Source organism: Hyla sarda, chromosome 5, assembly GCF_029499605.1.
Source record: "Hyla sarda isolate aHylSar1 chromosome 5, aHylSar1.hap1, whole genome shotgun sequence".
Taxonomy (NCBI): Eukaryota; Metazoa; Chordata; class Amphibia; order Anura; family Hylidae; genus Hyla; species Hyla sarda.
The window spans coordinates 117178749-117193303 of NC_079193.1; the positions used below are offsets into that span (position 1 = coordinate 117178749).

Sequence of the window (14555 nt, forward strand, 5' to 3'; positions counted from 1 at the left end):
GATTAGGACATCCTTCCCCATCACTTGATGTGGCAGGCAGAGGAGTGCTTGAAAGACTGCTGAGAGCTCCTTGTAAGTTGAGAAGGAAGAAACCAGATGTGGATCCCACTCTCCCTGGAGAAGACTGTGACCCACATGAGCTCCCCAGCCCCAAGGGTTGGCATCTGTTGTACTCCTCACTAGCGAGGAGGGAAACCAGGGAACTCCTTTGGAAAGGTTCTGTAGGTCTAGCCACCACCTGAGGGAGAGTCTTGCTTTGGAAGACAGATGAAACCTTTGGTTCAGGGATAAACTTTCCCCGTTCCAGTTGGATAGGATGTTTAACTGTAGTTCTCTTGACTTGAACTGTGCCCACAACACTGCTGGAATGGCGGCTGTCATGAGACCGAATATCGACATGGCTTCTCTGAAAGAAGGAGTGTGGGAGAGAAAAAGATTTAGTACCTTCTCTTGGAGGACTAGTTGTTTTCCCAATGCTAGGGTAGATGTTTGGGAAGTTGAGTCTAGGGATATTCCCAAAAATTGACAGGTCCTGGAGGGAACAAGGCAAGATTTTTTCAGGTTCAGGTTCCAGCCTAGGAATTTGAGGATGGAAATTATAGACTGTATCTGTTGAGAAAGCAGACTTTCTGAACTCGCCACAATAAGGAAGTCGTCCAGATATGGGACTATAAGAATGTCCTTTGTCCTGATAAAGGCCACCGTTTCCGCCATTATTTTTGTAAATACTCTGGGTGCCTGTGATATCCCGAATAGTAGGGCTGCATTTTGAAGGTGGACCCACATCCCTTCCATGAACACTGCCACCCTGAGGAACTTTTGGTGAGAGGGATGTAATGGGATGTTGTCAGGATCCGGACTGGTATGCGGAGAGGACACAGGTGGTGGATCCTCTGTGTCAGTGAGGTGATGCCGTGGACCGTACCAGGGGAACGGAATCTAAGGGGTTACTGGTTTTCACCAGAGCCCGCCGCAAAGCGGGATGGACTTGCAGCGGCAGGTAACCCCCAAGTCGTTCCACCCAATAGCGAGTCACCTGCACTAACTTGAATTTATAGGTAGATAGTGCAGGTGACCCGGTTTCTATCTCTGCTCACCATGTGAACATCAGCACAATCGCTCCGGAGACATTGGTCTTGCCGCCAATGCAAATTCCCTGTTCTATCCAGTGAAGAGAGAGATCTTGGCTCATACTACAGCAGCCACCTCCATTGTACACAACAAGGAACCCACATATAATAAGGTAAGCAGCGCCAGGGTCACCCTGGTGTCAGATTCCCTTAAAAACAAAAGTACTCGTACTTGGCGAGTACTAGAATTAAATATCGGTACTCTTACTCGGTCTTAAAAAAAATGGTATCGGGACATCCCTCCAAATTACCCAAGGACCACCCTGGATCAATCTTTTAACAAAATACGCACTTTAGACAGATCCTCATTTTTTTACCCCAAAGCAAGTTGATCAACCCACAACGATGATCCTAAATTAACTTTACCATTCAATAAAGAATATAGAAAAATCTAAACGATCATCAAGAAAAACTGTCACTTTCTAAAAAAAAAAATTACAAAATTATCGGGCAAAACATCCCCTTACACCCACCAATAGTCTACACTAAGGCCCCTAATTTGGGCATTCAGGTCGCCCCCACTATTGGACAGCCACTCACTTCACATTTATCCTCCACATAGCTACAAACCAAAGGGTTTCAAATGCGGATCCTGTCTAGGCTGCAAAACCACAGATTTCCCGCAAAAAATTACAGAAATCTCATCTACCTCTAACCAATTTATACACAAAATATCAGACTGTCTCACTTGCCATAGTAAAGGAGTAATTTACCTAATTCAGTGCAACTGCGGAAAACCATATAGGCCGCACTAAAAGACAACTAAAAATCTGTATTTCTGAACATATTTACAATATTAAAAAAAGAATAAAAGCAAACCCATTATCACTTTATTTTAGCAAACATCACAATCAGAACCCAGCTGACCTTTTTTGTGGCCAAAGTGTGAGAAGATGTTGGAGAGGCGGAGATGTCAAAAGCTGAGTCCAGGAAGATCTTCGAGTTAGACTCATTGGGGGAAATATATCAAAACCTGTCCAGAGGAAAAGTTGCCCAGTTGCCCATAGCAACCAATCAGATCGCTTCTTTCATATTTAACAAGGCCTCTGCAAAGTGAAAGAAGCGATCTGATTGGTTGCTATGGGCAACGTTTCCTCTGCACAGGTCTTGATAAATCTCCCCCATTGATACCAAGAGGACTCAATGCCGAACTCAAAATTTTTGGTTTTCTCTAGCATCTCTTTTGGTTTGGCTCTTCTCCACAGCCCATCACTGTCTGGTCGCATATCGACGCAGTGACTGTCCATGGGGTCTAGCCTACCCAAGATCACCATCATGTTCTGGATTACACATATTTATATTATTATATACAATTTTTGTTATTTTACTTATTAGTTAGAGGTTGGAATCAACTATTTAGTACTGTACAGTTACATTTATTATGAGGTTTTCTGATTCATATACACTGTCTAGGAATGCCGTTTAGTTTATTTTAATGCTATTTATATCCATATTTATTTTTTTCTTTCATCTCTCTTCCCTATCTTATTTTTTTATCCTTTTATCCTAATACCCCTTAAATTAGATCCAGTATGTTTTTATTTTACATTATCCATCATGCTCCATTCCAAGTATTTTTTTTCCCATGTTTTCCTCCCCTCACTGTGCATTACATCACCACATTGAGGCTATATAAAGCACACACTTTTCTACCTGTATGCATCTCCATACTGCTACTGAAGAAAAGGCCCGTGGCCTAGAAACACATCTAGCTGCTATATTGATACAGTTCAGCAAGTATACCAACTATTATTTCCAGTCCAGCATTTGCAACAGTTGGAAGCCCTCTATTTTTGGGACCACTGCAGCACGCGCGCTAATAGCGCATCATTCACACGCGGACGCCGGCTCTAACTCCCATACCACCACGGACTTGCCACTTACCGCTGCCTCAACTACAAGCTTGCCAGCCACGGACATTACCCTCCATCAGACCGGACGCAGCCCGTGCCAGCCGAGGACTACCAAGCGACAAGGAAACTCTGCGATCCCCACCACTTCTAGACGGGCATCATAGTCAGTGCCGGACGCAGCCGTGCCAGCCCGTACTGCGATCTCCAGTATCACTTCCTATGACTGGTGTAAACACATTGCTGTAAGGTGAAATATTGCTTTTACTATACCACCAACGACTTTGCATCATAAATAGAACTTTAAAACCTATTTCCCCACCACCAACGATTTTCTCTATGAATATCCTACAACCAGTTGCTGCTACATACATAGGATAGATATATATATATATATATCCCCTAACACAAACTCCCAATATGCTATCCAGCTGCCATTATATTGTTATCTAGTTGGTATATTTTTATTTATTTATTATACTTCTTTATTAGACACTCCATCTGATCCAAGGGCCCTGCTATGGTGTTAGGAGGCTAATTCATTTTAGATCATATACTAATAAATAGTCACCTATTTCACTATTACTGGATTAAATTTTTTTTCCCTTATTTCCATGTACCTTTGAGGACTGGTATAATTTATTTTATATTTTAAAAAAAATCTAGATATATCCTTGCCCTTTTTTGGGTGTAGGCAACACCAGTAACCTTGGGTACATGCTGAGTCCTAAGTGAGCTACACATTTTACTTAGATTGCTAAATATCTTTTGGGGGGGGGGGTATAACTTTAGTACAATACAACAGTATTTTATGGAAAGTGGTGCTCATCAATGCAGATAGGGTAAAATCTTCAATACTATTTTGTAACATCTTTTAATACAGTACAAAAAAAACTTCAGCCGAAGATTGGAGCAGTGAAGGCAGGGATAGGACAGCGGTAGCTACTTTGTGCTTCATCAGTGTATGTTAATAAAAGTATTTTATATAGATAGATGTTCTACTAATTAAAGAAATAGCTAAAATGACAATAAAAGAAGTTCTCATTATGGGAGTCTTCAATCTTCCGGATATAAACTGGAAAACCAAAATAGCTAGTTCTGCCAGGATTACAGATATTCTAAATTCCCTACTGGGGTTATCTCTACAAGTGGTTGAGGAGCCAACACTGAGGGAGGCCATTTTGGATTTGGTATTCACAAATGGGGATTAGGTATTTGATGTTGTTGTAGGCGAAAGCTTGGGATCTAGTGATCACCAGTCAGTGTGGTTTAATATAAGAACAGTGAAGGAGTCGCACCACGCAAAAAAAAAAAAAAAAAAAAAAAGGACAAATACACATTATTGAAGGCAACAGAAAACAACATTAGACTTGTCAGTAAAAGCAGAAAGGGAAGAGACCACTGTGGTACTCAGCAGAAGTGGCCAAAATCATAAAAAACAAAGCCAAAAAGCATTTAGTAATTATAAAACCCAGAGCAATGAAGATAGGGACATCTAAAAGACTAGGCAGAAAGAGGCCAAGCAAGGTATAAGAACTTCTAAAGCACAGGCAGAAGAAAAACTAGCTCAGTCTGTGAAAAAGGGGATAAGACATTCATCAGATATATAAATTCATCAGATATGAGAAAAAAAAAGGAAATTAAAACAAGAAATAACTAAATTGAAAACATAGGAAGGAAGGTATGTAGAAGAGAATAAAGGGCTAGCCAACTGCCTTAATGAATACTTCTGTTCAGTTTTTACAGAAGAAAAAGTAGGAAAATTACCTCCATTAAGGAGGAAGACTAAAAAATTGTTTGATACATGTGTCTTTAGACAGCAAACTTAGAACCTCTTCCTCTATAAAGTGAAGACAAATAAGTCACAGGGGCCAGATGGGATACACCCAAAATTATTAAAAGAGCTTAGTGGTGAGCTAGCAAAAGTTTTAAAAATAGATTTATTTAACCAATCACTGGTAACAGGAGTTGTCCCAGAAGATTGGAAATTAGCAAATGTCGTGCCGATTCACAAGAAAAGGTAGGAGGGAGGAATCGAGCAACTGTAGGCCAGCAAGTCTGACATCATTAGTGGGGAAATTAATGGAAACCCTACTAAAGGATAGGATTGTGGAACATCTAAAATCCCATGGATTGAAAGATGAAAAACAACATAGGTTTACTTCAGGGAGATCATGTCAAACAAATCTTATATTTTTAGTAAGGCTTTTGACACTGTCCCACATAGAAGACTTATCAATAAACTGCAGTCATTGAGCTTGGACTCCCATATTGTTGAGTGGATAAGGCAGTGGCTGAGTGACAGACAACAGAGGGTTGTAGTCAATGGGGTATATTCAGAGCAATGTCTTGTTACCAGTTGGGTACCTCAGGGATCTGTACTGGGACCAATTTCGTTTAATATCTTCATTAGTGATATTGCAAAATGTCTCGATGGTAAGGTGTGTCTTTTTGCTGTTGACACAAAGATATGTAACAGGGTTGATGTTCCTGGAGGAATAACTCAAAAGGAAAAGGATTTAGGAAAACTAGAGGAATGGTCAGAACTTGACACAGTCCTGACCTCAGTATCTGAGGAAAGGGATTTAAGAGTACTTATAGAAGACTTAAAAGGTAGAAAGACAATGTAAGAGCAGCAGAACACTTGGATGTATAGGGAGAGGTATAAGCAGTAGAAAGAGAGAAGTGCTCATGCCGCTGTACAGGACACTAGTGAGACCTCACTTGGAGTATTGTGCACCGTACTGAGACCAAATCTCCAGAAGGATATAGCTACTCGAGAGAGTTCAGAGAAGAGCTACTAAACTAGTACATGGATTGCAGGATTTAAAAAAAAAATAAAAAATTAAAAAAATTACCAGGAAAGGTTAAAAAGGACCTTAACATGTATAGCTTGGAAGAAAGAAGAGACAGAGGGGATATGATAGAGACTTTTAAATACTTAAAGGAGGAGAGCATATTTAAAAGAAAAATTACCACAAGAGGGCATAGTTTTAAATTAGAGGGGCAAAGGTTTAAAAGTAATATCAGGAAGAATATTTACTGAGAGAAAATTAAAAAAAAAAATCCTCCATTCAGTCCCCATCTTCAGTCACCAGCTTCTTTAATCATATGCTCACAGGCAGCAGTGTCCTCCCGCCCCTCCCTCCTTCTCCTCAAGAAAAGACTGAAGTAAACAGACAGTGAGGGAGCCGATCACAGCAGATTTAGATCTGCAAACCTGTCAATCATGAAGTGGGTCCATGACGTAGGTGATGATGAGTGGACAGAGCCAGGATGGTATGGACCCCAGGAGGCAGTTTTTTGCCTGGCTTTTTCAGTATGAAATACTGAAAATTTTATAATAAAAGCAATTGCAAAAATCGGTTTTGCATGCTTTACCACAATCAGAAGTTTTTATATCTGACAGTGCTCATTTAAGCTTTCTAGTACTTAAAGGGGTACTCCAGGGAAAACTATTTTTTTCAAATACACTGGTGCCAGAAAGTTAGATGCTCTCTGCTGCCACCTCTGTCTGTGGCAGGAACCTGTCAGAGTAGAAGAAAATCACCACGGCAAACCTCTCCTGCTCTGGACAGTTCAGCAGAGAGCACTGTGGTCAGACTGGAAAGAACTACACATCAGCTGCTGTATGCTCCAGAGGAAGTTAAAGAGGTACTCCGATGGAAAAAATTTTATTCATTTTTTTCAAATCAACTTTTTCCAAAAATTTTAAACAGATTTGTAAATTATTTCTACTAAAAAAATCTTAAATCCTTCCAATACTTAGCTGTTGTATGCTCCAGAAGAATGAGAGTTCTTGGTTGCTGTTCTTTTCAGTCTTAGACAGAGGTGACAGCAGAGTAGGATCAAATCCCCATAGCAAACCTCTCCTGGAAAGAGCTACACAACGTTCTCTTAAGTATACAGCAGCTGAAAAGTTGTGGAAGGCTTAAGATTTTGGCATAGAAGTAATTTACAAATCTATTAAACTTTCTTATACCAGTTGATTTGAAAACATTTCTTTTTCACCAGAGTACCCCCTTTAAGTGTTATAAGAGCTATGACCTGGAGTTGCTATTATTTTAAAATTGCTCATCATATGGGTGGTTGCAAGTTATGGCAAAAGGAAACCTTTTCAAAATAACTACAGTACAATACAGCTCCATTTTGATCTTTCCAGTAATTAAGATGCTATGTAACATAAAATTCTTTCTTCCCTTCACAGATGCTATGGAGAACCATACCATAAATTAATACAATGATTTAAAAAATCTATTTCAATTGTTGCTGGACACACATACTTACTGTTAAGCTACAATTTTAATTATATAAAACAAGTTCTTACATAAAAATATCATCTGACATTGTGTACCACAAAGGCATAAATCAGGTTTTATTCTGTTCAATTAGGTTGTGGAGGGAATATTCATCTGTAGTTTTTGATCCATGTCATTCTGGTATTGTGCAACCTTATGAAGACTATATGGGAATCAAATATATTTTCTGGATAAATCATCCCGATATCTGGCTAATCACTTGCGGGGCTGATGAATGTGCTGGTTTACATGCTGCACAGGAGGCAGTTTCTCAACAGATGGATGTGGTTTCTGGTGAGCTACTTGGGCTGCTGCTGGGGGAAAATCCTTGTCACCCTGTACAGAAATAAAAATAAAAAAAATTGAGGCACAAGACTAATTTTCTAGACTTTAAAACATGTACAAAGTTGTGAAAAATATTTTTTTAATCAGATATGCTGCACTTTATTTACCATTTGCATTAAAGAATGTAGCAAGAGATAAAGGATACAGATGGGGCATATGGACATTGCTTTTCAGGTTTTAGCATAATAATTATATGAATACATTTTGTCACAATTATCCGTTAAACATACATTCTTTATTTCCTTTCTGCCTGATAATTGTTGCTTTGTCAGTCAAGAATATTTAAAGGGGTACTACGGTGAAAAAACGAAATGTTCTCAAATCAGCTAGTGACAGAAAAAAACAAATTTGTAAATTAAAACAAAAATACCGGCTATGCGTAAATGCCACAATGGGCCACATATACTACTCTCTCCAAAAATATAGGCCAATTACAATAGTATAATTAACTCTTTATTGGAAGGCAGACACACATATCACTAAAATCAGACATAGAAGATAAGGCACTAAGATACACATACAGAAAATGGGGGTGAGGATGGTAGCTGGAATATCATGGATAACAATATCAATACAATGGATACACAGTGTGAATAAATGCTGGTAGAAGCAGCACTGACAGGTGAAAATCCAGTTAGTATCTTGCACACACTGGTAAATAATCACGGTATAAAAAAGTAAACAGGATTGCCTGTTTCTCTCACTCTCTAACAAAACCTCACATAGGCCACATAATAAAAGATCCCTGGCATGCATCCTGCCTGAAACCACCTCGCCTCCTTACCCCGAACATACGTTTTCGCTTCTGTTTCATCAAAAGGGTGTGTCTAAAGCCGGAATCATAATAGAGATAATGTATATGTTTACCCCTGTTTTGGGTAAGCTGTTACATTCTTGTGGAGCATTTCCTCCAGATGTGTGGGTTTCGGTGTACATTTAGTACGCACAAATTTATTAACTGCATACATTTACCAGCAGAAATCTTGCGCAATGAACATATTTTTTACGCATATTATATAAATATAAGCCATCTGGAGGTTGAGGAGATTACTATATTTGATTGAAAAATTTAGCGCATTTGCGCATAATTTTGAATTCAGCAAAAGGGGTAAACTGCTTCTACATACACAAATAATGATACATGTCCCCCACTGATTCTAATTCTTGGTTTAGACACGCCCTCCTGATGAAGCACTAGTGAAAACGTATGTTGCCTTGTTATAAGCTTGGAGAGGATGTCTGTCCAGGACTGATGCAGGCTGGTCCGCAGCCTGCTGGATAAACTTAGACATAGAAACATAGAATGTGTCAGCAGATAAGAACCATTTGGCCAATCTAGTCTGCCCAATAATCGGAATCCTATCAATAGTTCCTGGCCCTATCTTATGTGAAGGATAGCCTTATGCTTATTCCATGCATGTTTAACCTATTAACCCCTTCAGGACCAAGCCCATTTTGGCCTTAAGGACCGGAGCGTTTTTTGCACATCTGACCACTGTCACTTTAAACATTAATAACTCTGGAATGCTTTTAGTTATCATTCTGATTCCGAGATTGTTTTTTCGTGACATATTCTACTTTAACCCCTACAGGACCCATGACGTAACTGTACGTCCCGACACCCTGGGTCTTAAGGACCAAGGATGTACATTTACGTCATGGGCAGTTTTAGTCCCCGCCGGACGGGGATCGGAGCGGGATGCCTGCTGAAATCATTCAGCAGGCATCCCGTGCAAATGCCCAGGGGGGTCATCAGACCCCCCCCATGTCGGCGATCGCGGCAAATCGCAAGTGAATTCACACTTGCGATTTGCGCGATTCCGGGTCATTACGGGTCTATAGTGACCCGGAATGTAAGGGGGATCGCGGGTGTCTAAGACACCCACGATCCCCCTGAAGCGATAGGAGTGAGGTGGCAGAGGTGCCACCCCTCCTATCCCTGCTATTGGTGGTCTAGACGCGACCACCAATAGCAGATCGGGGCCGGGGGGGTCTTACTTTCGTTTTCCCAGTCCTGCCCACCCACAATAGGCGGGGCAGGACGGGGAAACGACGGGGACCGGCGCCGAAGATCCACTTACTGAAGCGGGCGGGCGTCGGAGGCTGCAGGCGACGGAGATCGGCGGGCGGCGATGACGTGCAGCTGGATCTGAAGGAAGCCGGTGAGTTGCCTAGCAACATCTGGAGGGTACAGTTTGAGACCATTATACAGTGGTCTCTAACTGTAGCCCTCCAGCTATTGCATAACTACATCTCCCAGCATGCCCTTCGGCGATCAGTACATGCTGTGAGTTGTAGTTTTGCAACAGCTGGAGGCACACTGGTTAGAAAATATTGAGTTCGGTAACAGAACCTAACTAAAGGTTTTCCAACCAGTGTGCCTCCAGCTGTTGCAAAAGTACAACTCCCAGCATGCATGGTCTGTCAGTACATGCTGGGAGTTGTAGTTTTGAAACAGCTGGAGGTTTGCCCCCCCATGTGAACGTACAGGGTACATTCACACGGGCAGGCTTACAGTAAGTTTCCTGCTTCAAGTTTGGGCTGCGGCAAATTTTTCGCCGCAGCTCAAACTTCTAGCGAGAAACTCACCGTAACCCGCCAGTGCGAATGTACCCTAAAAACACTACACTACACTACCACATAATAAAGGGTAAAACACTACATATACACCTCCTTACACTGTCCCCCCCCAATTAAAATGAAAAACGTATTGTATGGCAGTGTTTCCAAAACGGAGCCTCCAGCTGTTGCAAAACAACAACTCCCAGCATTTCCGGACAGCCACTGACTGTCCAGGCATGCTGGGAATTTAGCAACAGCTGGAGGCACCCTGTTTGGGAATCACTGGCATAGAATACCCCTATGTCCACCCCTGTGCAATCCCCAATTTAGTCCTCAAATGTGCATGGCGCTCTCTCACTTTGGAGCCCTGTCGTATTTCAAGGAAACAGTTTAGGGCCACATATGGGGCATCTCCGTACTCGGGAGAAATTACACTACAAACTTTGGGGGGCTTTTTCTCCTTTTACCCCTTATGAAAAGGAAAAGTTGGGGCTACACCAGCTTGTTAGTGTAAAAAAAAAAAAAATATTTACACTAACATGCCGGTGTTGCCCTTTACTTTTTATTTTCACAAGCGTTAAAAGGAAAAAAAGACCCCCAAAATTTGTAACGCAATTTCTCCTGAGTACGGAAATACCCCATATGTGGGCGTAAAATGCTCTGTGGGCGCACAACAAGGCTCAGGAGTTAGAGTGCACCATGTACATTTGAGGTCTAAATTGGTGATTTGCACAGGGGTGGCTGATTTTACAGCGGTTCTGACATAAACCCCCCCAAAAAAATACCCACATGTGACCCCATATTGGAAACTACACCCCTCACGGAATGTAATAAGGGGTACAGTGAGCATTTACGCCCCACAGGTGTCTAACAGATTTTTGGAACAGTGGTCTGTGAAAATGAAAAATTTTATTTTTCATTTGCACAGCCCACTGTTCCAAAGATCTGTCAAACGCCAGTGGGGTGTAAATACTCACTGCACTCCTTATTAAATTCTGTGAGGGGTGTAGTTTCCAAAATGGGGTCACATGTGGGGGGTTCCACTGTTCTGGCACCACGGGGGGGCTTTGTAAACGCACATGGCCCCTGACTTCCATTCCAAACTAATTTTTTTCCCCAAAAGCTCAATGGCGCTCCTTCTCTTCTGAGCATTGTAGTGTGCCAGCAGAGCACTTGATGTCCACACATGGGGTATAAAATTTTGGGGGGGCTTTTCTGCTATTAACCCTTGCAAAAATGTGAAATTGGGGGGGAAACACATTTTAGTGAAAAAAAAAAAAATTTTTTTTTACATATGCAAAAGTCGTGAAACACCTGTGGGGGATTAAGGCTCACTTAATTCCTTGTTACATTCCTCAAGGGGTCTAGTTTCCAAAATGGTATGGCATGTGTTTTTTTTTTTTGCTGTTCTGGCACCATAGGGGCTTCCTAAATGCAACATGCCCCCCAAAAACCATTTCAGAAAAACGTACTCTCCAAAATCCCCTTGTCGCTCCTTCGCTTCTGAGCCCTCTACTGCGCCCGCTGAACACTTTACATAGACATATGAGGTATGTGCTTACTCAAGAGAAATTGGGCTACAAATATAAGTATACATTTTCTCCTTTTAACCCTTGTAAAAATAAAAAAATTGGGTCTACAAGAACATGCGAGTGTAAAAAATGAAGATTGTGAATTTTCTCCTTCACTTTGCTGCTATTCCTGTGAAACACCTAAAGGGTTAAAATGCTGACTGAATGCCATTTTGAATACTTTGAGGGGTGCAGTTTTTATAATGGGGTCATTTGTGGGGTATTTCTAATATGAAGACCCTTCAAATCCACTTCAAACCTGAACTGATCCCTGAAAAATAGTGAGTTTGAAAATTTTGTGAAAAATTGCTGCTGAACTTTGAAGCCCTCTGGTGTCTTCCAAAAGTAAAAACACGTCAATTTTATGATGCAAACAAAGTAGACATATTGTATATGTGAATCAAAATTTTTTTTATTTGGAATATCCATTTTCCTTACAAGCAGAGAGCTTCAATTTTAGAAAAATGCTAATTTTCCAAATTTTTCATCAAATTTGGGGATTTTTCACCAAGAAAGGATGCAAGTTACCATAAAATTTTACCACTATGTTAAAGTAGAATATGTCACGAAAAAACAATCTCGGAATCAGAATGATAACTAAAAGCATTCCAGAGTTATTAATGTTTAAAGTGACAGTGGTCAGATGTGCAAAAAACGCTCTGGTTCTTAAGGGGTTAACATAGTGGTAAATTTTTGTCGATACTTGCATCTTTTCTTGGTGAAAAATCCGTAAATTTGATGAAAAATTTGAAAATTTAGCATTTTTCTAACTTTGAAGCTTTCTGCTTGTAAGGAAAATGGATATTACGAATACATTTTTTTTGGGTTCACATATACAATATGTCTACTCTATGTTTGCATCATAAAATTGACGTGTTTTTACTTTTGGAAGACACCAGAGGGCTTTAAAGTTCAGCATCAATTTTCCGATTTTTCACAAAATTTTCAAACTCTGTATTTTCAGGGACCAGTTCAGGTTTGAAGTGGATTTGAAGGGTCTTCATATTAGAAATACCCCATAAATGACCCCATTATAAAAACTACACCCCCCAAAGTATTCAAAATGACGTTAAGTCAGCGTTTTAACACTTTAGGCGTTTCACACGAATAGCAGCAAAGTGAAGGAGAAAATTCACAATCTTCATTTTTTACACTCACATGTTCTTGTAGACCCAATTTTTGAATTTTTACAAGGGGTAAAAGGAGAAAATTTACTTGTATTTGTAGCCCAATTTCTCACGAGTAAGCACATACCTCATATGTCTATGTAAAGTGTTCGGCGGGCGCAGTAGAGGGCTCAGAATGGAAGGAGCGACAAGGGGATTTTAGAGAGTACGTTTTTCTGAAACAGTTTTTGGGGGGCATGTTGCATTTAGGAAGCCCCTATGGTGCCAGGACAGCAAAAAAAAAAAAAAAACACATGGCATACCATTTTGGAAACTAGACCCCTCGGGGAACGTAACAAGGGGTAAAGTGAGCCTTTATACCCCACAGGTGTTTTACGACTTTTGCATATGTAAAAAAAAAAAATTTTTTTTTACCTAAAATGCTTGTTTTCCCAAAAATTTAACATTTTTAAAAAGGGTAAAAGCATAAAATACCCCACAAAATTTGTAACAATTTCTCCTGAGTACGGCGATACCCCATATGTGACCCTAAACTGTTGCCTTGAAATACGACAGGGCTCCAAAGTGAGAGCGCCATGCCCATTTGAGGCCTAAATTAGGGACTTGAATGGGGGAGGACATTGGGAATCACTGGCGTAGAATTCCCCTAACAGGGTGCCTCCAGCTATTGCAAAACTCCCAGCATTCCTGGACAGTCAACGGCTGTCCGACAATACTGGGAGTTGTTGTTTTGCAACAGCTGGAGGCTCCGTTTTGGAAACAGTGGAGTACCAGACGTTTTTCATTTTTATTGGGGAGGGGAGGGGAGGGGGGCTGTGTATATGTAGTGTTTCTTACTTTTTATTTTATTTTGTGTTAGTGTAGTGTAGTGTTTTTAGGGTACAGTCGCACGGGCGGGGGTTCACAGTAGTTTCTCGCTGGCAGTTTGAGCTGCAACAGAAAATTTGCCGCAGCTCAAAATTGCAGCCAGATACTTGCTGTAAACCTCAGCCCATGTGAGTGTACCCTGTACATTCACATTGGGGGGGGGGGGGGAACGAACATCCAGCTGTTGCAAAACTACAACTTCCAGCATGCGCTGACAGACTGTACATGCTGAGAGCTTTAGTTTTGCAACAGCTGTAGGCACACTGGTTATGTATCACTGAGTTTGTGACCTAACTCGGTGTTTCACAACCATTGTGCCTCCAGCTTTTACAAAACTACAACTCCCAGCATGTACGGTGCATGGTGTACATTGACTGCTGAGAGTTGTAGTTTTGCAACAGCTGAAGGCACACTGGTTGTGAAACTTAGGTAAAAAAAAAAAAACACCTCTAAGTTTCATGACCAGTGTGCCTTCAGCTGTTGCAAAACTACAACTTTCAGCATGCACTTTAGCTGTTTGTGCAAGCTGGGAGTTGTAGTTATACAACAGCTGATAGGTACACTTTTCCATAGAAAAAATGTGCCTACAGCAGTTGCAAAACCACAAGTCCCAGCATGCCCATAAGGGAATGTTGGGAGTTGTGGTGGTCTGCCTCCTGCTGTTGCATAACTACAGCTCCCAGCATGCCCTTTTTGCATGCTGGGAGCTGTTGCTAAGCAACAGCAGGAGGCTGTCACTCGCCTCCAACGATCCACGCCGGAAAGTCAGTCCCTCGTCGTCGCCGCCGCTGCTCCTGGGGCCCTG

General features: G+C 41.1%; 1 protein-coding gene across 2 annotated transcripts in view; it reads right to left on the reverse strand.

Annotated features, from left to right (window-relative positions):
- Positions 1 to 7263: 7263 nt before the first annotated feature.
- Positions 7264 to 14555, reverse strand: part of DAP (death associated protein) — a 59190-nt gene continuing 51898 nt past the window's right edge. For both annotated transcript variants that reach the window (XM_056520146.1, XM_056520144.1), the window contains exon 4: positions 7264 to 7614. In XM_056520146.1, the coding sequence (XP_056376121.1) occupies positions 7495 to 7614 (120 nt within the window). In that variant the 3' untranslated portion in view covers positions 7264 to 7494. The remainder of the gene's footprint in view (positions 7615 to 14555) is intronic.